General features: G+C 41.9%; 1 protein-coding gene across 2 annotated transcripts in view; it reads right to left on the bottom strand.

The window, feature by feature from the left end:
- LOC127357392 (electrogenic aspartate/glutamate antiporter SLC25A13, mitochondrial) overlaps window positions 1-19,425 on the bottom strand; it is a 47,641-nt gene that overhangs the window by 1,464 nt on the left and 26,752 nt on the right. For both annotated transcript variants that reach the window (XM_051389559.1, XM_051389558.1), the window contains exons 10-17: window positions 19,200-19,284; window positions 17,403-17,561; window positions 14,782-14,834; window positions 14,188-14,268; window positions 9,320-9,460; window positions 5,894-6,032; window positions 1,690-1,848; window positions 706-796 (exon numbers count right to left, since the gene is read on the bottom strand). In XM_051389559.1, coding sequence (XP_051245519.1) covers window positions 706-796; window positions 1,690-1,848; window positions 5,894-6,032; window positions 9,320-9,460; window positions 14,188-14,268; window positions 14,782-14,834; window positions 17,403-17,561; window positions 19,200-19,284 — 908 coding nt within the window. The remainder of the gene's footprint in view (window positions 1-705; window positions 797-1,689; window positions 1,849-5,893; window positions 6,033-9,319; window positions 9,461-14,187; window positions 14,269-14,781; window positions 14,835-17,402; window positions 17,562-19,199; window positions 19,285-19,425) is intronic.

Below are 19,425 nucleotides of genomic sequence, written 5' to 3'. Positions count from 1 at the left end.
TGTTTGACTGTCTTTGGGAGAGAGAGAGAGAGAGAGAGAGAGAGCTGCATGTAAAAGTCATGAGCCATCCGGCGAATACATGCATGTGCAACGCAGCTGTCCATTAAAAGAAGCATTTTGCTCAGTCATTTTTGAGAGGTTCACCACCTCTCTTCCCCACTGGACCTTTTTAACTTTACAAAAAGGAGTGAATTATTCCTGAGAGGGACCTATTTTGAGGAGGAAAATGAGCTCATTTCAATCCCAGAAGTGGGGAAAGTACATGTACAAGTCAAATGGGTGCTGCCTGCCCTGATCACTGTGCGGCAAAACTCTCCAGTTTGAGAAAATTGTCACATCTAGAGGTTTGAGTGAGGGCTTCAATCTGTCAGCTAATGTGCACAGAAATTATTTCTGGCCTTGTGGCATTTCTTCCTCTCTGGTAGAGGAGGGAGGACACGCACCAGGAGTACCTACTGTCTGCGGAAATGAACTCTATTGTTCTGGAAGAAGGTGGTCTTTGGTAACGGGCTAGCTGTAGTATTCTGTCTTCCGTGTGTTTTATGTTGTCTCACTGGTAGATTAGGAGGAAGGGTGCTGAAGAGGTTTGTAATAACAGTAATCACAAAGTAAAACAGGCAACTAAGCTTGTTGGAACCTTAATTAAGGAGATAGATTTCTGTTCATAAGCTTGTTGGAAGCTTAGTAAGAGAGAACGAGACTTACTGTCCTCCAAAGTCAATATAGAACCAGCGCTGCAGGAGCTCATAGGTCACCAAGGTCACTCCAAACTGAGGCGAGGATCTGAAGACGCGAGCTGCAAGAAGTGGTAGAAATGCATTGGTTTACATTTGGGTGGATACACAAGTGTGTGATCAAGGTATGGTTTCAAAAGTGAGGACGACATGAAGTCAGATTCCTCAACGACAACAAAACCTTAATTAAGGAGATAGATTTCTGTTCATTTATATCAATCTTATGAATATTGAATAATGATAAGCTTTCCATAGCAATTGTATTATTGAGAACAATCAGAAATACTAGATCTCATTTCTTTCATGCTAAACATTTGGCCCATCCCACATTGGATTACAATACACAGTTATTCATCAAACATAAAAAAAAAGTACAACATGCATCTTCAAGATCAACTTCATACACTAAAGAAAATGAAAATAAATAAAATGATGTACATACTTTAATATAACATATCTATGTGAAAAATGTGAATAAACTGTGCAGAAGACATAAAAGCAATGCTGCACGCAGCTCCCAGGCTTTCTCCAGTTACATGGCTAATTTTACTTGGCTAGCTAAGTTTTATATGTGGGCAGTCTTTGATTTCATCCATGTTTACAAAATGTTATTTAAAACATGGTACTGCATCCAAAGGACAGGAGAAAATAACTGAAATCACACTGAAATGGCACATTGAACAAATACATATAGAAACACATATAAAGAATTATGTTCCGGTATGTTCAAATGATGTTAAAACAACTCCTTTACTGCCTTATCATTGATTGATCCCCCCAAAAATACTTGAAAGGGTAATGGAAACACTTTTTAAGGCCCTTTTCAGTTTCTGCACTCTTTTTCTCAGGCTGCACACAGCCCAACAACATCCAGCCAATGAGGCAGGGCGACCTGTATGTAGCCTGAGGTGAAAACACAGGGCGCAGATTAGACGTCGGCCTTGGTGAACGTTACCTCCAGCTCCTTTCCAGAAAGCCCGGGGTCCTTCTTCTCTCAGAATCTTCCAGAAACAGTCCACCAGGCCGCTGTAGGTGGTCTGACCGGCACGTGCTGCCACCTGTAGCCTGGTTTTGATCACGTCAGCTGGGGTCACCAGAGAGGCTGCCGGCATGCCTGGGGAGAAAAATGCTGTTTAGTGGTGTTTTTTTATTCTTCCAACAGTTGTGTTTGATTCTAAATAAGTACAAATTTAAAAATCAGCTCCAAACAAATGAGGTGATTTGTAGAAAGCAGCCATCAGCAAGCGAAACTGTGTATCTTTTGTATCATTGTAACTGCATCTGAGTGGTTTTAGCGCTCTTTGTTCCCTCTTTTAAAACACGTCATCTTGGATCTTGACCATCTTGCAGCAGGTCTGCCGCATACGAACACTATACACAAGTAGGGGCCAGTTCCTATCACTTCACCATCAACTAATCCATACCACCAGCGAGGCCATTATTTAATCTCTACCTTTTTTCTCCCTTTCCTCTCTCCCCCACTTTTCTTACAGCCGTTTGAAAGGGGCCAGACAATGGACGGTAATGAGAGCAATGCACACTGTGCCCCGTGTGCCGGGCGAAAGTGACTGGCTGACTGAAGGGAGTGACGGCAAAACCCCCTCTCCAGCCACTTCAGCCATGAATGGACTCAATCATTGATGGCTCGGTCATTACCATCAACTGCCCTCTTGACGATTTACTGTGACTTCTTGGTTTTTGTAACGGCCAAACGAGCTATTCAGCAAGCCTAATCAACTCAGCATTAGGTAGCAGACTGGCACCCGGTGGAGACTGACCACCTGCACTGAACTGAAATGAGGAGAGGAGAGGAGAGGAGAGGAGGAGAGGAAAGGAAGGAAAGAATATGAGGAAGTTTCCTGTGATTTTTTTGGAGGAGTTGTGGTAGAGGATGGTTAATGGAGAGAAAAGAGAGTTAAGACATTAGAAACTGATCCTCCAAAGAAAATATTTGAAAAAGATTAGAATTTCAGAATAATGGCACAGTGGTATATATCATATAATATTAATGATGCAGTCTTTTTAACACGATAAAATGTATTGATACAACTTGTTATTTAATATTTCTTTTAAGCCTTCAAAGTGTTCTCATGAGATGAATATGTATGAATAAAGGCTGAAACTATTATTTTCATTAGAATGAATTATTTTCTCTTCATAGTCAATTAATTATTTTTGTGAATATATATGAATATAAATGTTAATTTTAATTATATAACCAAATGTAACAAATCAGAAATTTGCCATAAGGGGCTTTACAATTTGAACAACATATAACACCCTCTATCCTCTGACCCGCAATTCGGATTCAGTCTTTTAACTGGGGAAAAAATGGAAGACACTTCAGTAAGAGCAAGAAGAGCGATCCCTCCTCCACAACAGGCAGACACTCTTGTGAGTACAGAATAGACTAAAATCAGCATGAGAATAATATAATGTCCAAAAAATCTGTCAATCACAATTTCCCATATATCAAGGTGTCTTTAAATGTCCCAAACATATTCAGTTAAAGCTTTTTTTATAAAAAACAAAAGTGATGCTTACATTCAGTGTTACTCACCAAAACACAATGATGTCTAATTTTTTTATATATAGATTTTAAATTGTGTTTTGTTAGATTCATGTTTGCTTGGTGGCAATCTTCTTCATCTCTGCCTTTGAGGTGCATTTCTGTGTTTCTTGACGCACAACTGCCAGCTTTAAAGCAAAACTCCACAGTGTACTTTTAATAGTTCCAATTGAGTAATCGTTAATTCAGCTTGTTTCAACTATACAAGAATAAAATTAAAACATTAGTTTCTCATGTCATGGACAAAAATGACTACGTGTTCTGCAGTATTAGAAGTCATTCTCTGGAGACCATTAACATGGATGCAAAATGTCAGGGAGATGTGGCCAGTAGTTGCCGGGAAACTGACGAACAGTCTGACTGAACAACATGGATATTCCTCACACCCCGCAGCAAATACGGCCAAAATCTCCCTCAATAACTCTTTCTCACATACAGGGCTAATGCGAGTTAGAGATGGCCAACGCTATGTTCTTCACAGACCAGAGTAATGCCTAGCTAAATAATGCTGTGCAAACTGAGCGTGTAATTCAATTTCCTGTGCTGACTGTAAAACACTAATTGCCAGAATGCTGTAACCACTGATAAATATATGTGAACGAAGGATGATAAATGTGTCGAAGTAACGAAAAAAATAAAGAAATCATGAGGCTCGTTTCAGCTCGGAGTCTGTGGGCCGTGGCTGCCAGTCTTGTGGTGAGAAACCAGAGTAAAAATGGAGTAGGGAGGTAGGATTTATGATTTTTCCGTGTTGTGCTGCGCCTCTGCGTCAAAAAGAGAGTGCTGCTGACACATCTCTGAGGGTTCAAAACAAATATTAAGTCTTTTATGCAAATGTTCTAAAGCCTTTTAACTTGGCAGGGGAGTGCTGGTCTGTTATTAGTGTTTTCTTTAGGGATGAATCCAATATTAAAACTCTGCTCTGGATAGATCATATTTTCATGCAGAGGATAAAGTTGTCAAGTCATCAGTGGATGTCGGTCCTTTTGGCCTCTTTGCCTTGCTGTTATGACTAACCTACAGACAGGACTGTATGCATTCCTGCAGAGTGAACATGCATAAAGTATGCACAGGCATGTTTGCCTCTATGTGTGTGTATGTGCATGTACAATATTATTAGGATTGGAAAGCCTCCTTGCCGGCCTGGTTGGCAGGCATCTCAGGCGCTTCCCTGCTGCAGAGCTCCAAAACCCCAGTCCCCAATCACTGAGCTGCGCTCTAATTAGCAGCTACCGCCATGGAGCCTGCGGTCAGAGGCTGCCTGGCTTCCAAACTCTGAGCTCTGCTACTGTTACTGCAGGCCTGCGGAGGTCTGAGGCGAGAGCACTGCGAGACCTTCTCTCACACTTTGTTCAAAGCTGGACGCGACCAAAGACTTAATTTCATAAACTTCAGTGCTGCATATTTCCTCAGGGACTGAAGCTTTTTGGTTTTTTGCCTCAATATGAATGGTCAAATATATTACAAGACAAAATGCTGTTTTTGGAGTTAGGGACACACACTAAAAGGTTAAGCTATTAAAACAGGGATTGCAGAGTCCAAACAAACTGCACACACATGTCAAAAGACCTGGCCTCATGAGAACCACTCATACGAACAGTGATGACAGCTAATAAGCTGCTAACAGACACAAAGTCTGAGATTTGAGCGACCTTTTCTGTTAGTTGTGTCCTGTAAAAGATCTTGGAAAGTCTCCCAAGAGCTGATCCCACAGATAAATTCTTAAGCTGCTATAAGCAATATTTTTATATTGACAATGGATCACGTGACTACTTGTATGTGAAAGAAATGGCTTGTAGTTATAAACCCACAGAGAATTAAAACCTGACTCCGCTGTTCCCCTCAGTTCTACGAAAGCGTTTTAATGTCTCTCAACTCATTGTTTTGGTTTTACAGTCGTCTACTTTACTCTCATCAGAAAAGCTCTAAAAATTCACTGTATGCTACTTGTCCACCACCAAATGGCAGACAGACACAGTTAGTGGTTGAGACCAAAAACAGAACTAAAATTAGTATTGGAGTTACAATCACCAAGTGGCCAGACACACAACTACTAATGAATGAATTATAGATAGTTGATAAAGTCGTTGGATGTGTAAACAGGCTGCATATAAACTTTATAAGTACATGTCAGTGTTGTGTTTACAGCTTGTTTGTGGTGGCCAAAAAAAAAAATCAGTAATTGCAAGTTTTAAGTCTTTCCAGGGACACGTTTGTCTTAACCTGCCTAAAATATATATTTTTTATTTAATGTTGCACACATTCCCATAGTGGTCCAATTATGTTACAGAAATTAATGATGTTTGCAGACTACATATAGTCTCAACAGTACGAGATGAGATACACTAACCATTCAGAATAAAAAAAATAGGAATACTGTTCTTATTTCTTCTTGTGACCATACACAGTGTGTTCCCGACTTTCAGAACAGCTTCCCAGAAAGCACACACAGGTGCTTTTGATTTTTAATCAAGGCCCCCGCAGGCTCAGTTCTTGCAAGAACTGTTCAGTAAGTTAATGTTATCTGGAAAATTAATCCTGATAGTTGTTCTTTTTTTCCGGTAAAATAAAACGGCTGAAACTATTTTACCTGCCAGCGCTCCAGCAAACAGCATTTTGGCTGGCCCTATCCGTCCGTCCTCATCAGAGAGGTAAGTCTTGGTGTGGGCGTAGCAGGGGAAGTAGATGGCTGAGAAGGGGATGTCCCGCAAGAAACAGGCCTTGGAACCCTAGAGAAAGACAGAGGGGCAAAAGAGACGTTTTCGGTCGTCATGCTGGGTTAAGAGTTAAACTTAAACAGAGAAAAGAAAGACAAGGATAAACAGAAAGGAACGCAGAGAGAGAGAGAGAGAGAGAGAGAGAGAGAGAGAGTGATGGGGCTCGGGGGATTCAAACCTTGACTTCTGGCTTGGGGCTCTAAAGATGGATTGTTTTCTTTCTAGCCACAATATGTAACATCAACTGTCTGTTCACAAAGCAGATATTCAAGCATCAACTGATGTTCCCGCCAAAGAATCTACTTCCAAAAGACTCCTTATGGCAGAGTGAAATATTGACCACAACCTGTCAGACAAATCATGTCTCTCCATATGCAAACGATCTGTGTCCTCAGCAGCAGGTGAAGGAGGCAGTTCCAAAAGAGTGGGAAAAGTATAGAAAGACAGACTGGCTGACGAAGATGACTCCTTGTCTGCCACTGTAAACAACGCTATATCATCAAGCCTATTGAGTTTCTTGCTGTATTTCAAGCCTGTTGGCCTGCTGCCACCTTCTTGATACATCAACTACAGTCAACAGAAGGCGTTTAAAGAGCTGGGCAGCGTCTCCCTATTTTGGACAGGCTTCATTTAACTCCTATGGGATAATCCTTTGGTTCCTACACACACACACAAACAGAGAGAGGGTTGGCAGATACCTGGGCTATCTTTTTCCCTCTTTTCCCTCTAGCACTTCTTGTCTGCCTGTACCTCATACCGATTGGCTGGGGCCCGAGCGGCTGTTGAAAGCTGGGAGATTCTATCTAGGCAGGAAAGACAGGCAGCGTCACAGGGACTGGGACAAGAACCCTTAATATCAGGGTAACGGTTGCTGAGCAATGCACTAGCTGAGCAGCAGCCGAGAGACAGCGTGTGTGTACAGAAACACCAAGCTGAAATGCAATTCGACGACTTAGTTGAGTCGGAGTATGTAAAATCAATGTGATGTCCTCCTGCACGCAAGAAAAAAACTTTAAACAGACACATCATGTGGGTCGATCCTACACTGACAACTTTCCCCCAGTGATGAATGGTGGCGCTAGTGCGTTAGCCACCCTACCAACCGGTAGCTCCACCAGCAGAGGGTGAGCGTCAGGATAATTACCCTGACAAAGGCAGCTCTGTGCCTGGGTGCAGCCCCTCCGGAGCCAGCCCGTCTGGGGCTTGCAGGCTGGAGCTCGTCTCCTCCCCGCCTCCCCTCCACCCCGCCACCGCCAACACCGCTACTGCTTTCTCAATGCACTTTGTCTCATCTCTATGCATGGACCACGGACATGAACACAATGAAGTATGTGCACAAGCAAGCACACATATACACGAATGCAGCACTGAGACGCATTCACACGGACAGTTGAATGGAGACAGTAGCTATATGGACACACACACACACACACACACACACACACACACACACACACACTTCAACATAGTCATAAATTAGGGCAGGTAGACAGAGACAAGCAGAGGCTCCACCGTCTATTACAGGCTTGTTAACAGAACCGAAAGGTTTACATGGAAGTTGTCTGTGCTGACAGGTGGTCACATCAGCAGACACAGAAAGAAAACCACACAGACAAACATGGAAAGCACAGAGTAATAAGTAAATAATGTAGTAAGTAATCAGCAGACTATCAAAAGTTAAGTCCGGTCTAAGGAAGTCTGGATCTTCATTGAAAAATAGTTTACTACTTGGAACAAGTGCCATCATCTTACTTGCAAATTAATACAACCGCAGGTATGAGATTGACATTTTCACAGTTGATTGTGTTTACAGTTGAAGCAGAATCTCCCCTGCCAAGCTCCATTAGGACTTATTTATGTAATTTAATTAGACATGCTCTGCTTCACCCTGAGGGCTAATGTCCTCATCTAGCCAGTTAAGCTGCTAACGTTAGCGGTAGCCACAGCTCGTTCATTGATTGCCACTAGCTCTTCTATCTGACTGGTAGCATCTAAAATAAAACACTATAAAAGTGTGTGCGCCTCATTGGTATAAACTGATTGATGTTAGAAGTCATAATATTTAGAAGAATAATGATTATGAAAACACAGAAAATATACTTTAAAACACACCAACGCAACAATATTTTCACATTAGCCCCTTAGTACACTATAATCTTTTATGCTTGCTTTACAATGTTGGGTGCCTAATATCATACAACTCTAATATGTTCAAGCAGTACACTGTAATTTTTAGCCCCACGCCATTGAAAAATATCAATTATGGCAATTAAGGTTAAATACAGCTTTTAGTATAAATTGTGCCTTTTCTTGTTCTTGAACAGAAGACCACATGGTATTGTTGATTTAAATGATAGCTGGTGTGGGGTAAGGTAATATGTATAGTTGTACAATAGTTAATAGAAAAATCACATATGAATTGGTCATAGCAGAAATAATGGATTGTTTGGGAATTGGGAGGCTGATGAAAATACAATAGAAATGGATACTGGACATCTGGAAATAATTTGCCAATTAATCTCGCTAGCGACAAATCTAACTTGAATTCAGCGTTACATAAAATATGGCTTTACCTCTCATTTAAAGATAAATGTGATTAAATTGGAAATCTGTTGAATGATTATGTCTACTTTCCAAGAGTTCTATCATCAAAGTAGTCCATGTCCAATATCCTCTTACCGATATATTGTAGTGGATTTAATTTTAACAGCTCAGGGTTCATTTCTTCAGCCTATTCAGGAGCATAACTTGATTGTTCCAAAATGAACATTGTAACCAATTCACTTCTGGGAAAGACATTAATGTGCTACATCCTTACATACTAGTCGAGGAGAAGACCAAGAGGTTGTGACAGTTCTATACTATGACCCCAAATATACTGAACTAATATCACAACACATTTCCAATAGGATTTATGAATTGAAAGGAAGGCAAGAAGGTATGATGGTGACAATTTTACTGTAGAGAGGAATGGAAGTAAAGTACATTTTGTGCATTTATAAATTCCTGGAATTATGTAACTGTACTCACTGAGCCTGGGAGAAAATATCAGAGAGGACTGAGAATATTGTGCTTTCAGTACAGTACATTCCTATGGAGTCTGTAGCAACCTAGTTAGCTGCTTTGTAGGAAATCCTAATTTCTTGTGTGAAAAAAAGTCTTATATTTCAAGAGGAGAAGTTGTATAATGTTGGAGAAATGCATCTTAACTACATCAGCTACACATGGGCCTTTATTGCCCAGTTGCATTGTGTGTAATGATCTACACATGCACCTCTGACCGCAATGACATTTCTCACCTTGTAAAGTCCAAAGAAGCCTAGGTCCCTGATGACAGACAGGGCACTGACCCGTGGCCCTGTGGTGATCTCTCCCGCCACCTGCAGACGGATCTTTACAATCTCCAGAGGGTTGGTGAAGATCACCTGGGAGCCACCAGCCTGGAGGGACAGAAAGGCAAAGAGAAATCGATACAATGAACTTCAAGAAGAGAGAAATGGATCGGTATTAAATATAACTGCTGTCTGTCTATGTCTAATATGAGATTTCGAGTGTCCACTAAAGACAAAGTGGTCACTTTAGCACCACGCACTGATTGAGAATATAATGATATAATACAATCAGGACTAAAAACGTAACTACAAACTTTCTCATGCGCAATTGCAGAAAGTGATGCAACTTAACAATAGTGCCGCCTCAGCAACCAGCTGCAAAAAAAACATGTGAGAGGAGGAGAGTACAGGAGAGTATCGGGAAATCCAGCTGATGCAGTCGAGTCTGTCAGCTGTTTGTCTTCATCACACAGACCCTGCGGGGACTCTGACTTCTCTTTTTCTCCCTAACCTCTCACTTCACACCATTCTCCAAACCTGTACTTGTGAAGGGAGGGCAACAATACTGCAGCAAGTTGGGACTGGTCTCTGTGCCTTTCAGGTCGGCAGGCTTTTAAGTGTAAGAGGTAGCTGCTGTGGTGGAGCTCGGCAAGACAAATGGTTAACTGTGTCTAGTCAGGGAACATGACGGCATTTCCAGAGTGCTTCTTGATACTGAGAAATGTTTATGCCGTATTTGGAAAGTGGGCTTTTTCTGACTTCTGTGTCTTCCATTTTCCATTTTCCTAGAATTTTTTTGGTCACTCTCTTCCTTTCAGTCTCTTTTCCAGTATTGTCTCTCTCCCCTTTCTTGCTTTGACCTCCTCTCAAACTATCTCTCTCATCTTCTCTAATATTGTCTCCCTCTCGCTACGGTTGCCAGTGGTTACTGTAGCTACACGCAAAAGGGCGGCACATCGCAATTAGATAGCAATCGGTTGCCATGGCGCCGTTTCTGTCTTAAATAGGCCTAGTCTGTTTGTTGTTGTTTCTCTTCTTGTCTCCCCCTCCTTCATTTGCTTCGTTATGAATGATGGATTGTGCTTGTCGCCTCTTGCCTTACGGGAAAGCATGAAGATCCAATCTGCAACATGGGCTTTTTTTTTTGTGCTAAATGTCCCTCAGTTTTAAGTGTTACCATATATTGCCTAAGAGAAGAAAGGGGGGAGGGAGAGACAGAGATCATAATAGTCTCATTGAAGGTGTGTGCAGCAGCTTTTTAAATAAGTATAGTGGGCTACAGCTTCCCTTCCAGACCCAATGAGAGGCTGTGAATAGCAGGAGGGCTGCTGCTCTGAAGCTGCTACATCTCACAGCTAACTCTTTATGACTTGTTTTATGGAAATAACCTAGTTGATTACATGCTGGCTAATAGCGCGAGCATTAAGAGGCTATTGGCTCCGGCCCCTAGCAGTGTTGGCTGCTTCAATTGGATACTAATGAGACTGGAGATGGAGGAGATTGAGATGTTGTTTATTCAAGGAGAGTAAACAACAACATTGTTCAGAGAGACGAGCTGACAATTAGACCTGACAACATGAGATAAAGGGAGTGACAATGCGGAGCTTTCGGGCGAGATTCGCCATCCCACATTCCTACTTAAATGTGGAAAATCACAAAAAAAACTTTGAACACCCTGGACAGAGGGGGGAGATGAGTGGAAAAGAGAGAATCGGACAAATAAACAGAGTGAGGTAATGAGAGAGAGAAGGATGGTGAGACAGAAACAGACAGAGAGGAGTAGTCAAAACAAGAGAAGTGAGGGAAGGTCGAGGTGGAGGCAGAGAGGTTGAGGGTTGTGATTATGGAGTGACAGCGTCGGCGGCTCTCTCATGATTCCCAGGTAATTACAAGGCAAGGTGATCCTTAGAAACCTGGGACGTCAGCATCTTATGCACGCATCACAGCTCCTGGCTACGTGTGTGCTGCAGAGAGAGCTTAGTAAAGTTTGAGGAAGCCCCCCCCCATCCTACCCCAACCACTGACTTATGTCCATACAACAGATTAGCAGCCACTGAAAACATTAGCTGCTATCCATAAATAACAATCACACTTTCATTTGTACTTAACACTCTTCATGCTACATGTGCAGGTCTATGGGTGTGTGTGTATTAGATTCTCTGATAATGTTTTCATAACTCACATCAGGCCTGAGTAAGAAACCCATTACAAAACCCAACCATGCAAACTGTGATACATTCACAGTGAATGCGAACAAAGTATTACTGTATTTTGTCTCTCAGTCTTAGCCCGCTCCTCCTCTCAGCAATGACCCAGTAACTATTTTGTGTAACTTAAGTCCTAAAATGCAGGCCAGTAACTGCCAGATAAGCATCCAGCCAGCTCAGTCAACGGAGCATGCCATTCTTACCAAATAATCATTAGAAACTGGCAACCCGCACTGGAGCTTAATGGTGCTGAGCCACAGGGTTTAGAGAGGGAGAAAGGAGGGAGCAAGAGGAGGAGGTGAGGAGAGGAAAAGGGTAGGTGAGAAGAGGAAAGGAACATATTTCAGCGTGATAGGAAAAGCAAGAAAACATGAGGTAAAACGGGACATTAGAGGAGATAAAGAGGTTGCTTGGAGATAAGTTTAGGACGCAGAAAGCGAACATAAAACATGACCATTCCCTCCATCTTTATGTCTCTTACTTTATAGACTGTGGACCTGAGGCTGACACTGTGGTCCAAACCAACACTTTCACAGCTACCAAATGATATAAACAGATTTCATGTGCTGTGGCTGGAGCCTCACTAAAAAAAGGGTTCAGGAGTGTTCGACTTCTGTGTGTCTGTGTGTGTGTGTGTGTGTGTGTGTGTGTGTGTGTGTAAGATAAAGTGGCAGGCAGAGTGCAGTGCCAGCACTAACACCGGGGCCTCAGCCAGGATGAAAGGAGCTGTCACGACGGCTCACCGAGGAAAAGAGGAAAAATCCATCCATCCTCGCTCGTCTCCTCTACATTTATCCTCTCCTCTCCCCATGCATCTGTTATGGTTCTGCTTCTCAATCCATATGGGTTGTATAAAAAAGGCAACCGCTACTTTTCACACCCAGTACAGTGTAGAACATTTCTTCAGTACATTTGCCTTTTCTGTAGTTACTATACTTACTTTTTTTTTCCCATTTCTGTCAAAATCACTATCCAAAACTGAATGCTACATTTAAATTACAGCAAATGTAGCATGATAAAAAATTTCTTAAACATATTCCTAGAACTAATAAGGTCAATTGAATGTGCCTGAGTGGAGCTAAACCCATAATGACTTGTGTATCCTGAAATACTTTGCTTTAGTGATCAGCATCAAAAGAGGGTTGAGTGAAAGACCTTCTTTCATTTGCTCCGGCTAAAGCTGCCGGCCTTGGTGGACTCACAGTGTGTGTGTGTGTGTGTGTGTGTGTGTGCGCATACATGCGTTGGGGGTGGACTGTGACAGCTCAGTGATCAAAACCTATGATGGGAGGGGAGCAGGTAACAGACTGGTGGTGGTGGTAGTGGTGGGGGAGTCTCAGGTAGCAGCCGCTGTCAATCTCCGTCTCCTCCCCTTAAGTGTGTATGTGCGTGTCCATGCACCAGTATGCTCTTCTGTTTGTCATGTATGCACACACTCCTGCGAGCATGAACACTATGCACGTTTGCGCTTTCATGTGTGATCGTTACACGTTCCATCAACAAACGGTGACTTCTGGCATCCAAACAGGTCCGTGTCTGTCTGCTCAACTGTCAGAAGGGGCGGCACTCAGAAAACAGGTAAACATAGTTAAGAGATGTATGCTGCCTTAGTACTGTATACACTGTCTGTGCACTGTACAGCATCATTTCAGCACAGTGCACTCTGAAGAGGCAGGATGATGAGAGAGGGTCCATGTTTCAGCTTTTATGGAAAAAAGTGAACACTGAAACATGTAATGTTGACTGCACTTGCAAAAAGGCTGAATATTTGTGGCCATATTTACACTGACAACACTCTCAGAACTCAGAGCAGAGATTTGGGACAAGAACTGAGAGGAACCTTTACCTTGGTGAAGAGGTGGGACTGTTAGGTATGATTAGACACTGTCATTTGATCAAGAAACATTCTCAGCACTGCTTTTTCAGTCGTTTAGAATTCAGGTATAGAACCAGACACCATAATTACATACTGTATAGTCTAGTGTCTGGTATGGTTTACTTTCAAATATGAAAATCCCCCTGTAATAAATACTGAAATCAACCAAATGCTTTTGACAAAGTGATTTTATATGAGTGATATCTTGGTGAATTAAGTTTTTGTGTTTTCTTTTTTTGCAGTTACCTTTTTTTAAAAACATATAGAACACATTTATTTCGAGCTTTTTTCCTTTATTTGACAAAAACAGCTGAAGTGAGATAGGAAAGGGGGCAGGAGTGGGGATGACGCAGCAAAGGGCCATGGGCTGAGATTGAACTTAAGTCCCTGCTGTAAGGACTCAACCTTAGTTTACCATGTGAGCTCCCGGGGCGCCCCCATACAGAACACATATTACTGTGCTTTGTAGATCTTACGTTCTATTGGAGTCAACTCCATAACAGCAATTAAGCTTTCAGCCAAGCTCGCTGATGCTTTATGCAGTCATAATGTAAATTTGTCAGTCACAATGTTCTTATTATATTTATATATATTTTTACCACAATGCACTGCCCTAAATGTATAAACTGTTGGGTCTTTGTTAAAGTTGTTAGGATGAAATTGAATGAATGTAACACTCAATGGAGTTAAATCCAGGTCCAGGTTGTTACCACTGACCTAGTTCTCATTACGAAATGCAACAGTTGACTTACACATCCACCGGCCAGGATCTCAGCTGGTAGCGGGACTGTGCCATCTCTCTGCCGGTTCTTTCCTCGCACAAAGTCATTCACCTGTAAACACGAAGGTTATAACATCAGGCAAAGACCAAGAATTTCTGAAGCTGGTATGGTGGAACACGATATGAATATACAGTCAATATTCAGTGTATGTTTTATGTAGGACCTGTAAATATAGAAAGTTAATAGAATAACTATTAATGCTATGCCTTGGTACTGACAATGTTATGTTGTTTTAATTCACAACTGGAATAATCCATAATCCATTTACATCTGTGGCATGCAGCATTAATCAGCAAATATTTACAATACGACAACAGTAATGCTGCTGTTTGTATTACAAATATTAAGTGCTGTAAATATATATATATATATTTGTTTATTAAGAGGCCTGATTGACAGTTAACAGATGCAGGAATACAGGAAGTTAGATTATCTATTTGTATATTATTATGCAGCATCACATAATGGACTGAAAAAGACTGAAGCGGTGGAAGAACGTTGTGGATCTCTGTCTGTGTGAGTGTGCATGCATGCATCTATGCACTTTCTAACACAGTGACTTACTGTGAGCTTTATGGCTTTCTCGGGCGCCACACCCAGTAGCTGTGGTACAAGACCTATCATTAGAAAACGACGAGATGATTAGAAAAAAAAAGAGTGCTGTGGTACCCCTACTCACTCACTCACATACACATATATACATACACATATCCCACTTCCACACACTCCACATGATGTGTGGCTTCCCGCTGCATGCGTCCGACCCTGCAAGATCCCCCAGACGCTAATGAAATCTATTGATGTGGAGTGTGGGGACATCAGAGTAGCAACAAGAGAGAGAGAGAGAGAGAGAGAGAGAGAGAGAGAGAGAGAGAGAGAGAGAGAGAGAGGAAGAAAGGGGTAAAGAGAGGATGAAGAGAGAGGAGCTGCTTCCAAGAATAGGAAAAAAGGGCAGAGTATAAAACAAACCAACCAAAAGTTTATGCAGACCTCAATTACAACCCAGAGCAGGATAAAAATAAACAAAATAATCACAACAGAGCACAATGAAACTTGGCCCCCTACCCAGCCCCGAGGCAAGAACCACACGCGCGCGTGCGCGCACACACACACACACACACACACACACACACACACACACACACACACACACACACACACACACACACACACACACACACACACACACACACACACACACACACACACACACACACACACACACACAGTTCCGCATAGAAACACAGTTAATAATCTACAGTAGTTTGTGTGTAACAGGGCCACACACACACACGCACACACATAATCCTATACTCAATTTGGAACTTGGCAAAAGGGCCTGGACCTCATAAAAAAAGCAAAACCCAAATCATTTTTGAAATTTTTTTTTCCAAATGTTGACATACTTTCTTCAACAAATGTGCATACAACAATATATATGCATACACACAAAAGAAGGACATAGGAAAATACAATAATAATTTAATTTGGTAAAATCACCCCCATAAAAAACCCTGGAAAGATGTTCCTGTTTCTCTTGTGCTGTTTTGATTATGAGAGATCAAACTAAATTAGTAATTTTGCCAATTTTGAAATTCTGATTCCACATTCTTCACTCAGCAGATTTTCCTGAGGTTTTCAGTGAAGACACTTCCAACTTATATTATGTAACTAGAATTTGGTTGTCAGGATACCTGTCTGGCCATCTATCTGGAGCCAGACCTGTCTGTCTCTGTGTCTGTGAAGCCATTCCACTCTTGATGTTCTTTGTGTTTCCCACAGAAATTCAAGCATTCAAGTTTCCTCTCAGGAGCCCAGTGCTGTCAATCAAAATCATGGGATTTTAAAAAGGCCCCCCGCCACCGTTCCAGGGGACCTTTTTTTCAATCCGACCCTGACAATACCGACACAGACACCCTAACCTCTGTTTCTGAAGACAGGGCAAGTAGTCATTAGGGATGTCGTGCCCTGGTATGTGCGTACCTGCATGCGCAAGAAGTCGGCTGCATGTCCGTGTGTGCATGCCTTCATACCTGCGCGACTGCTCAGTGTCTGTGTATGTGTTTGCATGAGTGTGGTAGTACAGACATGCGACATCACCACATCGTGACACAGGCCTAAAGGTATGTGGCCTTGCGTGTGACGTTCATTGTCCTGCTCTGAAAGTCCCCAGCCAGCCGGTAATCACTTCAAAGGAGACAGGTCAACAGAGAGGTGAACTCACACCGCCCTCCGTCCACCCTACACTTTTCTTCTTCTCTCGTCTCCTCTTCCTTCTCTTCCCTTTTATTGTCCCTACAACTCGCTTCCTATTTCTTGTCTCGACTCTTTTTCCCCTCCAAAACCTTTTTTTTTGTGTATTTGACTGCCAATGAGTTGTTTTTCCTGAAAGCTGTCTGTAAATACAAATTTGTCCAGTTTATTTCAGTTTTGACTTAATAACATGTATTGTATGTTAACGCTACGTTGGTACATTGCTCTCTGGCACTACCATGGTAACCACCATGAAGTTGGAAATACTGTTGTTCAACTGTTTTCTACTTGTGAAAAGAAAGATCTAGACAGCTGAGTAAACTGGCTGCATTAGAAAATGTATCATTCAGGTTAGGCATTCAATACGGTGAAATTATATCTCCGGAAGTGGGAGCAATATTATGCTTATATGGATAGGGGTTAATAGGGTTGGATCGTCATAAGGCCAATACAACTTAAAGAACTGACTTTGACTTACTATTACTGCTACATACTGTTTATTATATGTCGCACCTTCTTTGTTTGTTTCTTTACTTTTTTTTCTGTAGTTCATTTTATATTCTTAGTTATTTAGATTATTTTGTATGCATATGGGTACAAGTATTGCCACTTCTTGTCGTACACGCCTATATATTTTATTCATCCATTTACTGTTTTATATGGCTACACCTATATATGCACTTAGAATTGTCTTTTGTTTGTTCATGTCTATTGTTGTAATCAGTTTCTGAAACTCAAATAAAATATAAAGGAAAATATAAAAGACCAACACATAGCTGTTGCACTATCAATGCAGGATAAGTCCTCAAAGATAGTATCAACTTCAGCTGTACAGTTTAGAAACACTTATTTGCAGAACTAACACTATGTAGATATTTGACAGTACACATTTAAAAATGTTGAGGTTTAAATTTGTATTCATGCATACTGACCTCGGTAAAGGCCAAAGAAGCCCTCGTAGCGCACCACCTTCTTGAAGCAGTCGAAGCTGCTCTTGTACATGAGCTCTCCCACCAGGGAGCCACTGCTCCTCTGGTTTTGCATACGGGTCTTCACCAGATCAATCGGGTACACTGCTGTAGCACCCACAGCTACAGAGAATGAAAAAAAAAGGTTATCTAGATACCGGTCACATATTATGAGGGTACTGTTTGTTTATTTCAATACACATATCCACTTAAGTAATTTAGTGTTATGACCAAGGCACCACTGTCCTTCCCTTTTCTTAACCAGTATCTGCATCCCACTCTATGCCCACAGTACATTTTGTGTTTTGCAAGTGAAGAAAACAGTATTAAAAAACTTTGCAAAGCACCGAAAATATAGATGAGACGAAGTATAGAGAAGATAGTGTTGTTAGGGTCATATGATATTGAGTGGTCTAGGCATGTCTTAAGAGTCACGTACAAATATTCTGGTTTGACTTAAGAACTATAGTGCCTTAATCTAAATGAATTTGGCGTTAACTAAAGAAAACACAAACCTTTCTAACAAGAATTTATTTAATTTATTGGTATATTTTAGCTAGGCAGCTTATACAGGTAAAGTAATGTTAGGAAAATTCTCTCACTCCAAAAGTGGAAAAAGCTCAAAAAATCCTGACGGTAACATTAACTACTGTTTATTATTCTCTCCTCCATCTCTATGACATTATGTCAAACCATTCTCTCTTTATTTCTGTCACTGCTGTTGTGAAATTCTTCTTTTTACTCTTTAGAAACATTTGTGTGGATGAAACAAATCTCACAAACACATCTCACAAAAACACCCTCTCATGAACAGGGGGCATTCATCAGGTTGAAACTAGCAATTTATGAAAAGCACAAGTTTGTGCAGTTAAGGCAATGCAAAGTGGAGCTCTCATATGAAGAAACCTCATAAAAAGAAGTCAGAGAAGGAATATGAATAATCAACTGCAAACAAAATTCCATTCACCTCCATTATATTGTGATGGAAACCTAAACTGCCTGCTTTGTTAAAGAGAGATAGGTAAGACAGGAGATAGGAGAGAAAATATGTCTTTGTAATTCGGCTAAACTGACCCTTTAGGAGGAAGAAGAAGAAAAGGCGGAGGAGGAAGGGGAAGTCTGTGGGGTAATGTTAAGACGTTGAAGTGTTTTGAGTCCCAGTGTCTTCGGCCCGTCAGACGGACACAAACAAAAAGAACCGACCCAAGGCGACAGACTTAATTAGAGAGAAGCCGAGAGAGAAGAAGGGATGGCAGACCCATACCTCCTTATTAAGCTGTCTCCCTTGGGATAGAAGGGGGAGGAGAAGGGAGGCATGAAGGAAGGGAGGAGGAGGAGGAGTAGAAAAACAGTGGGGAGTCTGAAGCCAAACACAAGGCCCAGGCACCACCCTTCACCCCCACCCTCATCCCCCTCTTCTGATCGCTCACACAGGTACAAAAGAATCCACACAGGAGGGGTTTCCCATGGCACGCACAGAGGCCATAGACAGGACAGAGCGAGACAGAGGGATGGTAAAGAGCGGGAAACAGATAGAGAAAGAGGGAGATTGAGAGAGAACTCTTTAAGCAGGGGAGCGACCGTTGCTCTTGTAAGCTAGGGAAAGGGCAATAGAGGGGCCATTGTCCTCTCTCTCTGTCTCTCTCTCTCTCACCCTTTTCTTATGAGGACAGCAGAAGGTGGGGGGCAGGTAGGCACGCAAGCGGGTAGGTGGGTGGTGGAGTGAAGGTATGCAGGGAGCCAATGGGGCGTGACTCTTACCCCCTGCCACTGAGCCAAGGGTGAACCTGTAGGCCGATTCTGCCACCTGGACGAGGATGGGGCGGGAGCCGTCACTGCCCAACTGCTGCTCACAGAGTGGGAAAGAGACAGTTAAGACATTAGTGCAGAAGTGGAACACAAAGAACGTTTCAGACACTTTAATACTGTTTCTCCCATCAAACATTACATGCCACACAACTAATTCCACCACCCTGCAAGCTCAATT

This window comes from Dicentrarchus labrax, unplaced genomic scaffold (genome assembly GCF_905237075.1).
Source record: "Dicentrarchus labrax unplaced genomic scaffold, dlabrax2021, whole genome shotgun sequence".
NCBI classification, from domain to species: Eukaryota; Metazoa; Chordata; class Actinopteri; family Moronidae; genus Dicentrarchus; species Dicentrarchus labrax.
Note: the sequence above shows the minus strand (reverse complement) of the source record. Positions and strands in the feature narration are given on the sequence as shown.